Source organism: Melopsittacus undulatus, chromosome 1 (genome assembly GCF_012275295.1).
Source record: "Melopsittacus undulatus isolate bMelUnd1 chromosome 1, bMelUnd1.mat.Z, whole genome shotgun sequence".
Lineage (NCBI taxonomy): Eukaryota > Metazoa > Chordata > Aves > Psittaciformes > Psittaculidae > Melopsittacus > Melopsittacus undulatus.
The window spans coordinates 76377479-76397257 of record NC_047527.1 but is presented as its reverse complement, the minus strand read 5'-3'; the positions used below and the strand labels follow the sequence as shown (position 1 = coordinate 76397257).

The 19779-nt window shown below is 40.5% G+C and overlaps 1 protein-coding gene across 1 annotated transcript in view; it reads left to right on the top strand.

Moving 5' to 3' along the window:
• MYO10 (myosin X) overlaps positions 1-19779 on the top strand; it is a 157081-nt gene that overhangs the window by 56809 nt on the left and 80493 nt on the right. Inside the window, exon 3 of the mRNA XM_031052807.2 lies at positions 8588-8746. Coding sequence (XP_030908667.2) covers positions 8588-8746 — 159 coding nt within the window. The remainder of the gene's footprint in view (positions 1-8587; positions 8747-19779) is intronic.

Genomic DNA, 19779 nt, shown 5'->3' with positions numbered 1-19779 from the left:
ACAGAGGGTGCTCCTGTTCTAGACTCAGAAGCAGTCCAGTCAACTACCTGCAGCACTGTTCTTTGTTCTTTTATAGAGACGAAAAAGAGACCTATCGTGATTGCTTGATTCCTGAAAAGCTGATATGATTTGTAAGCTGCTTATTGAACAGAGTTGTTCCAGTTCTTGATAGCAGGGCATTTTGCTCAAATTCAGTCTTGTTCATTGAGTTGCAGATAGTCATTGTTTATCTTACATGAATCATTGAATTTGAAATTGAGAGTCTCTCTCGAGCTTTAACTGATTTTGCCAGTCAAGATAATCTTTTGGTGCCTGGCATTGTCCATAGATGCACTTTCCATGGTATGGCAAATGGTGGATAAGGGGTGAGGGAGGTTTTTTTTTTGGGGGGGGGGTTAGTATTTTGGTCTTTCTTCTGAGAATATGAAGCCATCAATCCTCATCCTCCTTGTCCCTGGAGCTAGTTAAGGTTGTAATGCAAAAAAGAGTATTGCCATTACACCTGTTTACTGGGTGCTGCCTACAGTAACACTGACTTCGGGGTGCCTTTGATGGGGTGTCCCAGGTGGAGGATTGAACCCATAGGGAATATGGGCCCAGAGCTTCTTCAGTTCCTCTCCTGCGTACCAAAATCTGCTGTCTGCTTCATCTCGCAGTCCAGGTTGGAGGTCTCTTCCCTTGCCTTGCTGTGTGGTCAAAGCTGCTGAGACCCAGCCTCTGCCTGGCAGGGAGCTGAGTGCCTATCTTGGTTTAGATCTCCTGTGTCCTGCCCTTTGGCTACTCCACTCACTCCAGCATTCTGGGAGAGCCTGGGCAGCTGCAACCCCTCCACTTTCTGGTTCATGAGGAGAAAGGAGCACTTTGCTATGGTGAAGCAGGTGCTGGTGACATACTGGGACAGTTTCACATTTTCTGCAATGCTGTAGTCACAGTATTTGTAGGAAGGCTTGTTAAAAATTGAGCTTTGTGGTGTCTTCAGTTGATGTATAACTGCAAGTCATACAAGGCTGCTTGCAGAGAAAGTAAAAGATGCACTCTTATTTTTAGTTGTAAGAATTAGCAAGGACTGCCTAGAGGCTTATTATAGTATAATCTGGGTAAAATTGATGTGTTTAATTTGAATTAAATTTCTTTATCGTCTGTGTAGGCTAGTCCAATTGAAGGGTCATGAGCATTGAACCTGTAATTGGAGGCCTGTTTATACTTGATAGAACTTGTCTACCAACGGAAACAGTCTGGTATGTGTAATAAACTGTCATAAAATAACTCTTGTGGAATCAACGTTAGGTGAGAAGTCTTGATCAGACAAGATCAAGGTTACTGATAGTGGTCAGTGCACAGGGAAACAACAAAGAGGTGCGATTTACTGGGTTTGCTAAAATCTGCTGCTGCGATGACCAGGATTGCCATCCTGACAGCGTGCTTCCCCATGCTGCAAAGCATGGGAGCAAAGAGGGGGGTATTCTGCATGAGTGTGACAGCCTGAAAGTTGTAGTAAGAAAGCCATTCAGGGGAGCTGCTGCAAGCCATCACTGGTGCTGTAGCTGCTGGAGGTGGGGGAGAGGATGGGGAAAGGCACCAGGATGGGCTCCCAGCACTTGAACCTGGGAGTAGCTCCTGACCCAGATGTCCCAGGCCCTGACAGGTCTGAAAAGAATTAGGGGGATTGGGAGGAAGGGTTTGGAAGTGGTTTAATTGATAGGAGGAGGACCAAAGACTGAAAATGGCAGGAACCCAAGTGAGCAGAAAGTAAAGATGAAAGAGAGGAAATTTATGGGTTGAGTGTTGCTCAACTGATTTTGTAGATATAGTAATGTGCAAAGTGGACATTTTGCACTAGAGGTCAAGATTAACATCTAACTATGAAGGGAGACTAGAGAATGGGGTGATTCCCAGGGTAAATGGGTAGGAATTTTACAAAAAGTGGGAAGTAAGCTGATTCTTAGTTGATGTGTGTATGGGATATTTGCTTGAAGACCAGTGTTAGTCACAGTAGTAACGCTATCAGTTTAGTTGGTAATATATATTTTTTTTTACATGAGTAAATGTCTTACATAAAACTATTGCATTTTCCTCCATAGTTTGATAGATAACATTTTGTTTTGTTTGGGTTTTTTGTTTGTTTGGTTTGGGTTTTTTGTTGCTTTGAAAAAGACTAAATTATGTGGCTTCAAAGCAAGCCTTGGGTCCTGGTATGTCTTGTTGCCTGAAAGATTGTTTTGTAACAAGGGAATGGATGTCTAAGATCAGCTGTTACAGAGAAATAGTAAATTATCAGATAAAAAGTTACTTGGGTCACACTCTTGTCATGATTAACTGCAGAATTTAAAATGTCAGTAGTTAATCTGCTTTACATTTGGTCTTAAATTGCTTTTGATTTATAAGAGAGCATCCTTGTCCTGTATGTTAAGTATCTGCTCAGACAGTAGATCTCTCCAGGAATAAACAGTGAACTAGTATATTTTTGTTTTTGTTTTTAATTTCTGGGCTTGTCTTGATTTATTTTTCTCCCTGGAATGCTGCATTCCACTGCTTGTAATGTGAGCCCAAGGCCTCTTTTTTCTGCTTGGACTCATGTATAAAGACATTTTGTAAGATTTATTGCATTCTTTTAACTTCTAAACATGAGGGAAACACAAATGATGATCCTTAGTTCAGACCAACAGCAGAGAAGGGAAAGAAATTGGTGTTTTTAAATGGATGTTTCTCTGTACAGTCCTGTGTATTTTGGTGGGCTGCACTCATCTCTCTGCTGTGGGGTCAGTGACCGTAAGCAGAAAGATGCCTTAGGAGACTGATGTCTTGACCATTCAAGCTGAGTCCTCTGGAGTTGTTGTTGGGTCATGTGGATTTTCATGGGCATCACCGTAGCAGTGGGGAGTAACCCTCTGAAAAACTCACATGAGTAGCTCCTGGGGCAATGACAGGAAGGCTGTGGACTTCACTTTTTGGGTCACAGAGAGCTTTGCTTTCTGGTGTCTGTGGGCTGGCCAGATGCTGTAGCAGTTGGTTTGCTAATGTAATAGGCATTATTGAAAAAGTTTGCTTGCTTTTTGTTTTGATTTGTTTGATGTAAACCTTTATTTCAGGTGACTTCTTTACAATATCTCTTTATTTCCCTGTCTTACCTAATTTTATGTTTAAACTATGATACTTTACATTACTCCTCTGGTTACCCGGATTTGAACAAGTTACTTTATATCAAGTGTGTGACAAGACTTGGGTATTTCTGTTTTCCATGTAAGAATATCAGTATTATCTTCTGTAAGGCCCTGCACTTTGCATAGTACATCTAGGGTTTGTAAGAAGTTTTCTTGCGTAGGGAAGGGCAGTGGAGGGCGGTTGGTTGCCCCTTTTCTGTCACCCCTACCAAAATGCCCCACCTTTTTTGATTTATTGCAACCACAATGACAAGAGGTATGTGCTAAGCTGCGTAACTGTTCCCAAGCACTGCAGTGTGCAGGACTTCTCTTGGGTCAGACACCAGCACATCTGACGTGTTGCTAATGGTGAAGCTGAGGCATCTGGCAGCCTCAGATAGTTGCTGCCTACATGGTGGGTAATGGCTGTGAGGAATGGTCCAGCTCAAGGCCATGGGCAGGCCTCTCATTCCTGTCTGGAGGCAGCAGTGGTGGGGAGCCACTGCCCATTCTCACCCCCTCCTCCAACCCAAATCTCAGTCTTAGAATTAAGGAAAGAGACCTGAGCCTGCACTGTCTGGGAGTTGTGTTTGGGAGGGGTGAGTGTTCAGGTCACTGTATAGAAAGGGCTGTTCTAAAATGCTCACAGTATGTAAACTTCTCAGTAGACAATCTTGCATATTTTCAGAGAGCAGATTCAGTAGTGATCTACTTTGGGTCAAAGCTTCCAAGATGCAGACAAGCCTATTTCTGCATTTAAATAAAAATCTCATGGAATATCTCTGAGATAATGAAGATTGTTGTAATTCAAATACAAAATTGATGATCAGGAGACTTTTGGAGTACCTTCTGCCTTCCATCCAATATGGACCATCAGCATCAGACCAAAACTCCCCTGTGAAAAACCCCCTGAGAGATTCAGTTACGTATGGGCTCCAAGCAGACTGGAAGGCCTGAGTGTGACTTGTGGCTTCTGCAAGAAGTGGGGATTGTGTGAACTTTTGATATGCTTTACCTAAGGACTTAATTCAGCAATCTCGTAAACTCACTTGACTCAGCTGTTGTGGTATCTCTTGCTACCTTTTAATGACCCTATTCAGGCAGGGATTTTTGTCACTTGTCATCATGTCAGAAAATGATACCGTAAGAGAAAGCATTGTGTGCTCCTGTTGTTGAAGGCCCACTCTGACATTCTTTCCTGGTGTTAATAAACTGTGTTACAGATTAAATCTTTTGTTGAAATATAATTTGTTAGATCTTGAGCTATGGGGTAATTTGTCAGTACAGAAAATTAGTTAGACATTGTTTTGTGATACTCCCTTTAAATAAAATGCTCGAAGGACTTCTTTTACTTTTCTCATGCCAGATTGGTTGCATAGGCTGAGAATGTAATTGCAACATAAAGAAGTGGGGAATATTAGGATTTTTGTGCCGGTGGTTTTCATGCTCTTTTAAAAGCATCAGTGAAATTAATTTAATTGCAGTCATGTGCCTCAACTCCTGATTTGTTTGTGGGTTGTTTTCTTTACATGCTCACTGGTCAATTTTAAAAGCATATGTTCCTGTAAAGTACTAGTTATTCCAAATTACATGGCATACAAAAAATGCTTTTCTGAACCAAATATAAAGATACACACTTGCCTAAGAAATACTTGTACATTTTGGAGTACAGCATTGCACTACTTATGCAGCAGGGTTTATGAAAAGGTGAAAACTATACATTTATTTGTTCAAGCTATTATTTTGTTTTGTATGTCTTTGACTTTGTATGTGATTTAAGGTTTGCTGGTTTTTTCAGATAGAGTGCCATATGAAATAATTTATTTATTTACGTGCGACACTTCTGCTTCAGAGCAAACCCCTTCATGAAACAGCAACTGCCAAAAACCCTATTACCCAATTACTGCTCATCTGCAGTCTCAACTTTAATCTCAGCATGTGCTGCTCTGAATTCTCCAGCTTCATACAGTGCATTAGAGAATATCTGACTGGCATTTTCTGCAAAAAGAAGGCACTTCCTGCAGCAGTGGCTGGGGATCTGGATAGTGTTTCAGAGGGTTACATGGGAGTCTGTCCCATCCGTGCAGTGCAGTTGTGCCCACATCCTGGACATGCTGGTGTGCTGTTGAGGATTTCCCCTTAACTTCTTTTTCCTTGGCCCCATGTCCAGTACTAATGTTCTTGTTGAGAGATGACGAATTCATTTGCTCAAATTGTCCTTTCTCATCTGGGTAGTATTTTTGGGAAGTATCAGTGTGGATCTTTCTCTCAGAGATTTCAGGGCTTGATATTATGTCCTGAAGCAGATCTGGCAAGTGCTATGGGTACCATGGTTGTCGGGCAGGTAGACCTTGACACTGCTCTGGATATCTCCCCGTCACAGCAAGGCTGATGAATTTTACCCAGTTATGGAGAAAACATGATTGATTTAGTAATCCTGTAGATTTCTGAACAGATGTGAATGAGGACGTAGGGTCGTATCATCAAAGCTTTGAAACTGGCTGTCAAAACCACACCAGTATGTTTTGTTTTACAGTTTCTGCATAGTACCCTATTTTTAACATTCATTCAGATATGCCTGTCCTCACTTACCTGTCTCTTCAATCTTCCTTTTGACTAGAGAAAGAAATCTGACTCAGCAGCATGTGATAACTTCCTTTTAGTCATATTTGCTTTCTTCAAGACTAAACAGCACTCCTCCAGCCTTTGAGTGTGGGTTCTCAGTTTCAGCAAGCTGTTAACATTTGGGTATCTGATAGTTCCCTCCTACATTATTTTTGAAACTGATAGTGCCTGCACAGCTTTTCCCTATGTTACCTGGAAATGTGGTGGCACTGGCCTCCCAGCTTTTCATGTTGCTCCCTCATTTGAGTACCTTTTTAGCGTGTTCATCGCAGCACTACTAAGATATAGTAGGGAGAGGAGAGCAGTTTTGAAGTGTTCTCCTTTCCCAGTGAAGTGCTCTTTACTGTTGTCTAGCCTATTACGCTGTTTTGTCTTGAGCTTGTTCTTTTTGTTGTTCTTTGCATTGTTCCTTCCTATCTCAACCTTTAATTTTCACTTCTATAATAAATTTGAGAGTTCTTATTTTGTGTGCTCTTTAGGGTTTAATTTATAGGTTTCCATGTATTCAGCATGTTTGTTATCTTGGACCATTTATATCTTAAGAGGAAAGAAGTTTTTGCTGAATTCTCTAAGTTTGTCTTAAATCTTATTCCAAGCTTCCTGCATGTTTTACTTGACCTTCCAGAAATGCTAGCAGGATCCTTGAGGATGGACACTCCTGCGTGCTGCCAACAGGCTCCTTTTTAAGTTCAGAAGACGCGTTCGTCTTCCTCTTATCCATGCTGACTTTGTAGAATGGCTTTTGGTTCCTATTTCCTGAGGATTTCAACTGCTGCAATATTTCCTAATGTGATATTCTAATCAGTAATGATAAAGTTCAAGGTAGCCTTTTCACATCTTTGTCCTAATAAAGGCATGAGTCAAGATGAAATAAAACAAGACGGGCCTGTCAGGGCTTGAGCAGCAGGACTGTAAAAAGCCCATTTTAAGGAAATGAGGTCTGCACATGTGATCCTGCTGCCCTGGGCTGATGACTTTGATCTTGTTAGATGATTTTGACCAAGTTTTACAGTGGATTTAAGAACTCTAAGGGGTGCTCTAAGAAGCTCTGGTAAGAATTAAAAGTAAAGGAAAAGTAACTCCCCAGCACTGGAGAAGAAGTCCTCCTTTCCAATTTGGGTGACAGCCATTATGAAAAGTTGGTGTGTTTTCTAGCCGGTCAGTGCACACTCCTTATCTTTGAGTCAGCTCACAGAGCCATTTCCTCACCCAGACAAGAAAGCAATGTGTGTGAGAGGTGGAAGTATGAGAACATCCAGCCTGAAGAAGAGAAAACAGTGGGTTTGAGTGGGCCATCCTGGCCAGCATCTCTCTGCCCTGTGCAAATGCTTGTCCTATCATCATGATGGTTGTTTATCACAAAATAAGGCTCAGATCTCTTGGTTTCTGTCTTTTTCCTACAGTTAGGGATTGTGCTTTGGATGCTTCAGATTTATAGGAATTTTCTGATGGTTTGCTCACGTTTCCTGTTGACATCTCTGTTGCTTTCCAGCATCTGTTGGAGATTTGTTTCCTGGATCACCTTTCTTCCACAGCCTTCCCCCAGTACGCTTTGTGCTGGTGCGAGTGATAGCTGTAACAGTGCCATGGCCTGTGCCAGCATTTGGGATGCCTGGGGTACAATTTTAATGAACAAATATCATCAGGCAGTTCATCTTTGTCAACTAATGGGATATCAGAGTACGGAGCTTTGATGTTAAGTCCAGTCTGTGTTCAGACTCTTGCTGCTTCGGCTTCTTTTTCTCACTGGTACTTGCCAGCGCTCAGGCTGCTGGTTATTGCACTTCTTCCATCTTCTTTATAAATATATTTCAAAAGATTTTTGGAAGGTTTTCTTTCAAATATTCCAAATCATTAAAGTATTTGCATTACTCCACATGTGACTTTCTCACACTGAAACAGTGACATTATCAGGGGCCTGGGTACATTGCCTGAGTAGTGTTGGCTATGAGGTGCAGGAAGATATCTATAAGGATGAGCAGCCAAGAAGTAAATAAAAAGGAAATGGGAATCTGAATTCCAAAGCTATTGGTTTAGTCTTTAGTGATGTTATTAGTATTCATTAAAGTTTAACTAGGTTGTGGGTGTGTACCTCTTCTGAGCATATTTGTGGAACTGCAGTCTGACTGAGTATTTAAATGGTGGGGTTTTTTAGAGCTTTTGCTGTCTGTTTGGAACAAGCTTCAGAAATTCATCTCAAAAGTCCGTTCACTGGAAATTGGTTTGCCTATTAATTTACAAATATTTGCAGCACATGAACTAGGCACGCTACTTACATTAGGAATAATGACCTAACCTGACAGCAATCCTGACTGGAGAATTGAAAGGAAACGTTTAAGTGGATTTCAGTTCAAACGTATAAACACTTGCAGCCCGTTGGAACAATAATTTTCATTTGTTGTTTTGCACTGTAAAACATTTCCTTACAGAATAATTTGAGTATGTGGGGCTTACTGTAAGGGGTGGGTTTTTGTTTGGTTGGGTTTGGAATTTTGGGGCATGATTATTGCTTGGTTTATTTTTCTCCTGAAGAAGTCTAATAGTAGTCCAGATTGAGATGAGATTACATTTACCCTTAAAATGGAAAAGGCCCCTTACAGTCCTCGGTGCATTGGCAGTATATACTAGTTTCGTATGACCCCTGTATATTTGGGGCATCAGTTATTGTCAAAGAAGCTTTAGAAGAAAGTATGACTGGCAGGCTATTATATTTTACAAGTCTGCACACTGATAAACTGGATAAGGAATATGAATGGGTGTGAAAGCTCCATTTAATGTTTTGAATGTGTGTTCTAATATTTACTTTGTTTCCCCTCTTTCAGGTATTCACTTACAAACAGAGCACTATCACACACCAAAAAGTAACGCCTATGCATCAAACAAGCACAGAGAGCGTGGAAGACATGGCAGCACTTGTAGATCTCCATGAAGGCTCCATTATGCACAACTTATTTCAGCGATATCAGCAAGATAAAATCTATGTAAGTTTCTTCTAAAATTAAGAAAAATATCCAGAGGGAATGTTTTTGAATGTAGAAGTTCTGTGCATGCTTTGCTGTTCTGTGGTATCTCCCCTCCTAATGTTCTCCAGTTCTTTGTGTATCCACACAGAGCTGGAGCATGCCTCACCTAGTGACTTCTCACCAGCAACAGTGGAAGGAGAAGGTAGCTCAGGGGCTGGCCAGGCTATCCTTTGTATACCTGCAGGGTTGTGTAAAAGGCTCTCAAGTTTCTCTTCTCCTTTAGACTCTGCCCCAACAATATGTGCTGTGTACATCACCACGGACCATGTAGTGGGATTTAGTCTGAGACTGTCATATGAGATCCCGTCAGGCCAAGATCCAATTCTGATCACCTTCACCTTTTAGTATTACAAAAAAAGTATTAAATTGTCAAGCTGAGGACCCGTGCCATTAAATACACAGAGTTGGAGTTTGGGGTGTATTGAGAACAGGCAGCTATTTAAAGCTTTCAAAACCTAGAAATTAGTCCACACAAAAGGCGTTTTTCTCAGCTCTATAACGAAGGGGTTTGTGATTAGATTTGTTTTTGTTAGTCTTGAACTGACTAGATATTAATCTTTTCTGAATCTGGAACTACACTGAATGTGAGAAAGATACAAGGAATAGTGGCTGTTTGTGTAATCTCATTCTTCACTGGTTGGTAGTTTTGGGTGGAGATTTATTTTTATTATTATTATTTTTTACTTATAATTACTAAACATAAATAAGTTTTGTTTGCATCACCTGTCTAGGGCCTTGAGATTTGGCCATATACACAATTTATTCCAAGCTTCATCTATTAAATTTAGTTTAATTTATTTTTAAATGTGAACAGATCTTAACATAAAAATAAACTTTCCCTCTGTTTAGAAATTTCTTTGATAAAAACCAAAAAGGGGCATGAGGAAATTTTGTTCCATTGATATTACTTTGAAAGTGGCTAGTATGACGAATTCTAAATGTTGAGGTAATTCTTTTTACAAAAGCCTTTATGTGTGGGGTTTTTTTTCTTCAAATGGACCATTTTTCCTTTCAGAAAAAGAAATGCCACTATATATGAACAATCCTGTGTGTGTGGAGGAAAATAGCTACTTACTAAGAGTTTAGTTTTCTGCCAGTGGTATTAGAAAATAATGCTTAGTGTGAGTCAAAAGAAAAAGTATTTTCTGAGCCATTAAATGTCCTCAGATTGAGGACACTTCCCCCTTTTAAAAAGAAAGTGTGTAGAAGGGGATGATTTTTTTAAAAGGCAAAGAATAGCTTTGTTCTGAAGAGACACGTCCTAGCTTATTTCTTAGCTTGTCAAGGCAAGTTTAGGGTATTCTGATACTTGGTTTTCAGTGCGGTGTACGTTTCTAGACAAACAGGTTTGTGTGTTGTTAATGATGACTGATCTTCAGTTGTTGCTGAATACTCATTGTCCTTTCAGTTTTGCTAATTTTACTGCTTACTTCTTCCTACAAGTCCACCTCACCTGATACATTACTGGAAAGGTGGTCAGAAAAAAGGTGTTTTGAAATGTGCATGAAAGCCTCTCTGTTGTCCTGCATATGTAACCAGGATCCTTGTGTAAGAAGCATCTTCTTTTCTCAGTCCTCATTAGTACCCCACTCCTGCTGTGCCAGTGATAGTGTTTCAGCAGGACAGGGCTTCAGGAACACAAACTCCAAAACAAGCTGATTAAATAGCTTGAAGAATTTTATGAAACTTCAGTGATACATGAGCTTGTATTGCAGGAAGAGGTGTTGTCATTGCAAAAAGACCCTTGTCTTTTCAAGCCAAAATCTCTTAACTATATTGAATAGTTAAATGATATTTTAATGTTTGATGTTAAAATAAGGACTGGAAGGTGCATTAACTTTACCTTTGTCAAAGATGTACTTGCAGCTGAAGAGATCAGATTCCTGGCCATTCTGCATTGAGACAAGACTAGTTCTTGTACAGGACACTAGATGCCAGAGGAGCTCATGCCAGGAGCAATCAAAACTTCACAGATTGTACATCTGCCTTCTCCCTTCCATCCAAAAAGTCCTCTGTCTTGGCCAGAAATTGCTTCATCAGAGTAGTGTGCATACTGTCTCTTGTATGCACCTCAGCACCTTGGTGCCTGTCCCTTGCACGTTATGGTTAAATTGGAAAGGCATGTGCCCCTCTCCACTCTGAGTTTAATATAATCATTTCTTTGAAAGACTTCTTGCCATCCTGAACATAAACCACCATATATTGCTGTGTCCTGGCTTTTATCTTGCAGGTCCCTTTTTATTTCAGCTCTGTGCACCTCCCTGTCCACTTTCTGAGCAGGGGAGAAGATAAGCAAAGGTGTATGCTAGCATTTTTTGAGTTATATACTTGTAGTATTACAAGCATATTAGTGTGGTTCTTAAGTCTGGCAGTTTTTTCTTGTTTTCTCAGTGGCAATGAGACTGTACCCTTAATGAGCAGTGTACTTGAATCAGGATGTGTGTTTTGAGGCTTGCTTCTTCACAGACACACAAAAGTTATGTGACGTACAATATAATGAATTGTAGTATCAAGTGTATATAATTTTAGAAATACAGAAGAAGCAATTAAAAGGAAATTCAAACAGTTGCTGTCTCAGGAAGACAATTATTTATGCAAACCTTCCATTGTTAACTTGTGCATTTGCATTTGAGGGACTGTTTCTCCAGCAATAAGTATTTAAGTAAATATCTTCAGATGTCTGAGTTCAGTTTAGTCTTCCTTTACTTAATAACATTTTTGTCTCATATAATCATACCTGTGTTCCTAAGCTCTTCTCTGCTTATTATAAAGATATTTGTCAAGTTTTGTCAAATGTGTCTATGACTTACTTCACTGCTGCCAACAACTGCAGGTATTACAGGTCAGCAGAGGATTTTCTGTGTTTCTTGCTGTTTCTTGAGGGAGGAATATCGATTTAGCATACAGACTATGTTAAGAGCCTGAATGATGCCTGGCTTTGCCCCTACTGAATTGAGGCTCTTAGCTGAATCTGTGCTGTTAGTAAGAAGGTGAATAACAAAAGTTGTTCATGTCTATGTGCTACCATCTTTTTGTATCCGTGTCAAGTCTGTTGACATCTAGTTGTGATACTTTTTGTCTGAATTCCCTTAAAAGGTGTGTGCTTTCCCTTTTTGGGCTGTAAGAAAGCATGGGATGTCTAAGCCCTTCCTTGATTACTTAAAGCAGGCCCTTTCTGGTCCCTTTTTAAGGTTTATTGATTAATAATGCTTTTATGGAGCTGTTAGAACAAGTCCAGAGGAGGGCCACGAGGATGATCAGGGGACTGGAGCACCTCCTGTATGAAGACAGGCTGAGAAAGTTGGGGCTGTTGAGCCTGGAGAAGAGAAGGTTGTGTGGAGACCTCATAGCAGCCTTCAAGTATCTGAAGGGGGCCTATAGGGATGCTGGTAAGGGACTCTTCATTAGGGACTGTAGTAACAGAACAAGGGGTAACAGGTTCAAACTTGAACAGGGGAAGTTTAGACTGGATCTAAGGAAGAAATTCTTTACTGTGAGGGTGGTGAGGCACTGGAATGGGTTGCCCAGGGAGGTGGTGAATGCTCCATCCCTGGCAGTGCTCAAGGCCAGGTTGAATGAAGCCTTGGGTGATATGGTTTAGTGTGAAGTGTCCCTGCCGTTGGAACTAGATGATCTTAAGGTCCTTTCCAACCCTAACTATTCTATGATTCTACAATCTAAAAGTGTTCTTCTGGGCTATCAGCACTTTTGTTGTCCAGGGAAGGGTGGCAGTGATCATATGGTCCAGGAGTTCAGTGGAGGGGAGGTGTTATTTCCTCCTTGATTTTACTCCATCAGAAGCAACTTGATACAGGAGATTCCAGACACTGTGATACAAGGTTTAATGCCTGGCTTTGAAGGCTGAGATTAGCTTGCATGCTAGGCTGGTACGTGGTAGCATATGGAAAGATAAACACTCGTGCTAAAAGTGGAAGGTGCCCACATTTGAAAATAGAGCCTTTCGTGAAGGCAAATGCCTCTGAAGCAAAGCCAGTAACAGGGCATGTGGAGAGGAAGTGCTTCATTGGCTATCCTTGATGTTGTTCAAAGGCAAGTTGTTCCCGAAGCTGTTGACTCTGGTTTACTTTCAGTTAAGTACACATTGCAGAGGAGACTGGTTTAGCCTTGGAGAGGACACTGTAAACCACACAGCATGGGTTGTGCTGCAAGATGCACAAATTACAGTGTTTGAGCTGGCTCTGGGATGAGGTGCAGTTGCCTTGTCTCTGTGGCCAGCGGTTAGTTACTGATGTAGGAGGGCGAATTTCAGCAGAGCAGAGAATTAGAGAGCAGCCTTTGCTGAGGTGAGAGGCAGGTTGGGAGTAGCTGCAGCGTGCAGTGTAGGTCAGTATGGAAGTTTTCAGTGTCAGATCCACCCTTGTTTGCAACAAGCATTGTTCAGGCAGCAAGCAAGTTTCAAAGCATGTCTGATTATTTTTTCCTTTGAATTAAGCTCTGAAGTGCCAGGTAGGCACATTCCCCTTTGAAGTGGTGATGATTTGACGCGTGCCTGTCTTGTTTAGGTGGAGAACATGTACCCATGCCCAGAGAGTTGTGCTGTGTGGGGTGAGGTGTGGCAGTCCCTTGGCCACCCTCTGCTGATGGAGAGACTGGCCTCAGGGTTGTCCAGTGGCTGTGTGTGGTGGCCAAGAGGGGTGGGAGACAGCATAACCTATTTTTGCTTACTTTCAAATTAGGACTGCAGCTTGCCCACCAGTAATTATAACCATCTGGGATGTTTGTGTGCGTATGAATAAAGACTTCTGTACCCGCCACGTAGACATGTAGTGCTGTAGCAGACACATCCACATCAGAGGGAGGATGATGGTAATTAGGAGCTCAGTTTTTGTGGCTGCCTTCCTTTCTCTCCTCAGCTGAAGCAACAAGCATGGAATAACTCAAATGGGAAAGCAACATTTCTCCAATTTTTAAAGAAGGTATTAAACTGGAAAAGTTGCCTTGTCGCTGACAAGGCTGCTTGCAGAGCTCTTGGCCACTTCATTGCGCTGAATGTTCAGTTACCTGTACTTAAAAGGTGTATTCAGTTATTTATGCAGCAATTTTTTAATCTACTCCTGTTTGTTTACTTCAGCAGCACGTTCAGTTGTAGTCTGTTAAACTTGCAGTAATTAGATAATTCATCTCCCTTGGAGCCATGAGGCTTCCCTGAGGCAATCTTTTGATGTTTGTGCAGTATTAATCAATAATCAGTGTCGGGGTTTATTCAGTCTGCTTGTAGACACAGACACTTTAGTATCCAGGTCAGTTGTTCTCTGTGAGTTGTTTGTCTTGGCTTTTGCATATTCATTTTTTTCTGAGTACAGTAAAACTTAATTTCATATCTGGTGCAGGTAGAAGCAGAGGCACAAAGGAAGATGAGTAGAAGACAATGGCCCCAAAGTGTTTAATTATGAAGACAAAACTGTCACGACTGATTTCTGAAACAGAAAAACTTGAATGCACTCCTTGTTGAAACTGAACCTAAAAAAAATATATGTATCAAAGACCCATGCACCATCCTAGACAGCTCAACAGCCTTGGTCTTTGGTCTGTCACACTCCATGGTATAAATAAGTGTGGACCACAGACTTCTAAAAAAAACCCAAACATTGGTACACACAAATTGTGTTGTTAATTAGTACCATAAGATTTATATATATAAATATTGTACACATACATTTAGACCAAGTCCTTGGTTATTACACTAGCTCCTAGGACTATATTTATCCTGGTCTTGTCTGCAACCCAGCTGTGGTTGCACAGCTCCTCTCCACAGGCATCCAGTGCTCTAGAGTAGTCCCAAGTAACCAGTTTGCAGGATCTGCCCTGTGGTCACTGAGGAAACTGCTGTTTATTTAATTGCTCTGCTTTTACAGTAAAGAAATTTGAAAAGTCTGCTGTTGAATCACAGTGTGCTTCATGCCTTCCTGTCCCCATGCCCATGGAGGGATAGGGAAAATTCTCTTCACCAGCTCTTTCAGTAGAGGTGAGAGCAGAGAACACCATTGCTAAGAATTCATGACAAATGTCTATACATAATTACTTACCTCCATAATTAGCATGTTATGCTTACACACATCAGATAATGTTTTCAAAATGTAGTTCAAAATGAATTCCTGTCTCCAAGCATTAATTACAGCTTCCATTTCACGTCTTTTACTAGAGAGCAGCAGACAAAGATCTATAAAAACACAGCAGGCTTTTAACTGGAAATCTAGTGGACTTTATTCCTGTTGATTGCCATTTCTAAAGGATGGTCAGTTATATAGATCAACATTTGCCTGCCAAAGGCCAATTATCTTAATTTTTTATTTATTTTTCTTTTCTAATATGTGTTAGAGGAAGAACATAGTTGCAATGATGTGAGACATAAACAAATTCCATCAGCTGGTTAACCAACTTTGCCTCTGAATACCTCCGTATTGCAGAACTTGTGGGACTGCTAACAACCACAAGAGCAATGAAGAATGTTTGCCTGAACTTTGTCCTCAAAACTTGGGGATTTTAAAGGTGCATATTTTCAGATCATAGCAAATATTTCAGCCTGAGGTGTTGTGATGATATCATTAAATAGGGAACTGCTCAGAAAGGTCTGTGTAATTGAGTATACTATCGCAGCTATGCAAACACTTCGCAGTGTATGCAATAGCTACATAAACGCATAAGTTTATACTATGGTTTGCAGCATATTAGGTACTTGTTGGTAACCTGGTGTGTGTGTATATGCTTCCAGGGATCTCACTCTCCATCATCTCTTTCTGTGAGACAGATGGAGAGGTGGAGGGCATCAAAGTTTTATTAAAACAATAAAAATTTGCTTTCTTGTCTGCTCGGTACCAGTAGTTTTCTTCTCATATGGTTGCTTGGTAGGAGAATAAGTAATACATGCAGGGTCAACAGGGTCAGTTCCTGTTGACTTTCATGAGTTTGGAGTGATGCCTAAGCCCCACTTAACAATAACCTCATATTTAAAACTGCAAAGTAGAAACCTAATCGTGAGCAGGTATTGTCATTGGTGATGTTACATATTGCTAATGTCTTCTGAGACTTGAAGGCTTCTTTTCATGTTTTTTTTTCCTCCCCTCCTGTATTGGATGTCACTGCTAATTCTTACGATCTGAAAACAGAAGGAAAACCAGCATGCAGAATCAAAAGGAAAATTCTTCAGTCATTTGTGTAAGTGCTAACAGCAGCTTAGTGCCATTCAGTCAGAGCTTTTGCAAATGGTGCTGAACTCTTTTGCGTGTGCCTTTGCCTTGCTTGCAGGTAAGTTTTGGCTACTTTCTGTAAGGGTCTGTTGCTCGTAGTCCTGCAAAGGCATTGCAAGGTGGGCATGAATTTAAGCTTCAAAACTTAAGCTGCTTGTCTGTCATCAGCACGTTTTCTTTACATGAGTTAGGCTTTGACTGTAAAGTAAGCTGCACAGAATTTACTGCTTGTGTTACGCCGTCCAACTGCCTTATTCACATATTCCAGCAGTTTAATAGTAAAAGACCACAGCCAACCCATTTAAGCTGAGAATGAATTAAATTACTTTTTTAGTTATTGTCTACCTGCATAAGTGGACTACTGATTCATAGCCAGGCTTTTAGTTCTATTTGAAAAGATGGAGTCCATTTCTCCAAGCAGCTTCAGCTGTTTCCTTTTGATGCCTGCCAGTCTTTCCTTTTAAAAGCAAGTGGAGTCCAAAAGTTAAATTTAGCAGGTTTTTGACTGCTAATACCATTTACCATCTTAGTGCTGATTTCTAGACCCACGGCTGTTCAATGCCATCCAACAAACTACGTGACATAGACCTAGATTTCAGCTATTCTGCCTTTTGATTTTTGTTTTCATGCTCTGTTAAAGCATAATTCCTGCTCTTCCTACTCCCTGCTCCTGCTCTATTCCCCTCCTAAAAAAAGTTCTCTCTATAGAAGAGGTCTTAAAACATTAAGGACTGTGGAAGATATTAAAATCTGGATATCAGTGTGTGAAGTATTTGCAAGTAGATTGAAACAAATCTCCAAGCTTTATATTGAAAGTATTACTCTGATGTACCGGAGACACTGTTTTTTGGTGTGTCATCTGCCAGCATTTCTGTTTCTTTTGCATGTGTTTTCTCTGAAAAGCCCCTTCATCTTCCCAAGATGAATTTATAGGAAGGAAGATGACCATTCTTTTTTCTTCCCCTTGCTAGAGGGTGAATTAGACCTTCAGACAACTTTGAAAGACTCATTTGAGCATTGTGCAATAACAAAGTGGGAAGAACTAGTGTGTGACCACAGGCCATTTGAAATGAAGTGAGAAGCCATGGGGTCAGCGCTCTGTGGGGCCTTTTCTGATTTGAGCCTGTTTAGAGTTAAGCTGTGCACACAGATTACTACAGGCTGATGTGCAAAACCTACTTTCACATGCTGTAATTCAGACCGTGAAAATGACAAAAATCAATGTCTTACCCTGATCAGTTGTGGGTTTTGTTCAGGAGGTCACCTCTGCTCACCACTTGGCAATGCTGGAGAGAGATACTCTTCCATAACTGTGTATAGTCTATGCACAAAAGATCATTATCCTGACATCCAATAGATAGGACTGCTGCATGGTAGAGATTGTATAGTATTACTTAGCAAAAAAGTGCAATAAAACCAAGGACACTTGGTCCTTTACGTACAGGAGAAAAACTGCCAGAAACCTGTGAAGTTCTTAAATAAGGAAGGATGTCTCTCTGGCATCAGTATTACTGTCTGTTGGTTTGGTTTTTACCTTTGGCTCTAACAGTGCTCTTTTATCAGTTTTTCTCTTTATATGGGTTTAATACTTCCCACCTGTATTTTTTTTTTTTTGGTGCAAATTCTGAATAACACTTGTAGAGTTTCCCCGAGTGTATCCATCTACATGGAACAGTCTGTTCAGTAGGAGGAAATCAATGCAAAAATAGGATGTGATTAACCTACAAGTGTATCTCTTAAGCCATGGAGAGCTTTTAGTTTTGTTCAGGTTCTTCACCATATCTGAGCCTTCTGTGGAGCTAAGGTGTCATGTTCTGATTCCCTTCTGAAGGTCCTCTCCTAAGGATGCTAATTCTTGCATTTGTAGTGCAGCTTGTGTGTTTACAGCTCATTTTGTCTTCAGTCCTACAACTGACCTTGAGAAGAAAAAAGGACAATTTAGGGGTCATAATGTTGTGCTCGTTGACAAGCAACATGGAGATAAAGACAAGCACGGCTCAAGTAAATTTAGGCAATTGGAAACCCACCATGAGTCACCAAACATGGTGAGGGCTGCAGAAGTCCAGACAGGAAGACAATTATAAAGCATGACATTTCTGTCTCAGAAACAGCTTCGTGGGTTGAAAACATCTAAACTTGCAGTTTAGAACTTCGTTTCGATTATGGTTTTTAAGAAAGGTGCTTGGTTTCAGACAGGAGACAACTGGATTTCATCCCACTGAAATTAGCATGGGACTAGCTGAAAAATGGCGTATATTTACCATAAAGAGGATAAATCAAGGTTCTACCATGAACAAGGGCATTAATTATCATCCTGTTTATGGCATACCCTTGCCATTTCTACTGCCTCCCTTATCAAAGATGCCAAAATATGTCCCAGCCATCCTCTTTGCTATGCCGACATATATGTGGTGGTTGACCAAGTTATGTTTGCCTCAGAATGAACTCAGTCATGATTACCAGCAATCCCCTTACCTGAGATATCCGGGAATGAAGATGCTGTATCTGCAGTATGGGGTGAACTCTTTTGTTCCTAGGTTTTGTGTCCTGACACCTTGAAATTTGGTGTTCAAAATTTCGTGAAGTTTGACGGCTATTGTGTGGTCTTTCAAATGTTGTCTGCCTCTGCATGTTCTGTGAGAGCAATGATGTAATTCGGTAACATTTCTGTGGCCACGATGATTTAAAGGTATGAGAGACCTGCCAGTTGTGTGGAATAGTGATTAATGATAAAGTCTAAAAGTGGCATATAACTAACTTTGTAATCACCCAGTTGCACTGCAGTTTTATTTGAAGTTTCCCATATATTAAGGGTAAGCCTAGGAAAATAATACTTGCTGAATAAATTGTCTGTTTGATACTAATGCCTCTTTTAAAAAAAGACAACAAACCCTTACTTTTCAGACACAGATTCGGTTGCTTAAGTAACTCCAAGAAAGTCAGGCATTGCTCAAAACCAAACCCGAAGCATAATTTTTGAGGCACTGTAAACATGCTTTTGTTTCTGTAATGAGATAGAGCCTTTTCTTGTCCCGAAGCAGAAAATCTTGAAAGTGCTTTTAAGAGAGCTGGACAAAGTGCTGTTTTTCAATGTTAAGGTGTATATTTGTAGCAAAACATCTTAATTCTGTATTTGATCAGTTCCAACATTTCTAGTACCAGGTTATAAAGAATATATTGATTTGGGCATCCTTGAAGAAACACAGTAATAGAAACTTGAAGAATAGAGCCTCCTTGTGCCTGTTTTAATACTGCAAGCAGTTTTAATTTCAGTTGTAATTACTGAACAAAGATTTGGTTCAAGAGCAGAAAAATATTGTCATTGTCCATCTTCCCCCCATTTTTTTGTACCCCTATTTATTTAAGGAGAAATGGGATGTCTTGAGTGCTAGAAGTCTGGGAAGTACAGAGGGGTACCTTGATTTAGAGGGTGAAAGGAGGTAATGAGAAGTGTGGGATAAAACTGATGGCCTAAACTGAGAAGAGCAAGCTTGAGTACAACACAGAAGTCATAAAGGAACCTCAGAAATAGAAAAGTTATTGTTGAGATGCAGCAATCTTGACATAAAAGGAAAGAAATGGAAGGTGGATGATTGCTCCTGGATATGGAGCAAACCTGAAGGGATATACCCCAAAAAGCATCTGTGGAGGGGAGAAGATGGAGAGCAAGGTAGTCCTGCTATATTTAGTCTGTTTGGTTTATAGGACCAATTCAGTGATCTTGCATTAGAGCAGTTTCCTTTTTCATTGCTTTTTCCGTGTAGAGAAGAAAATTTTGAAGGG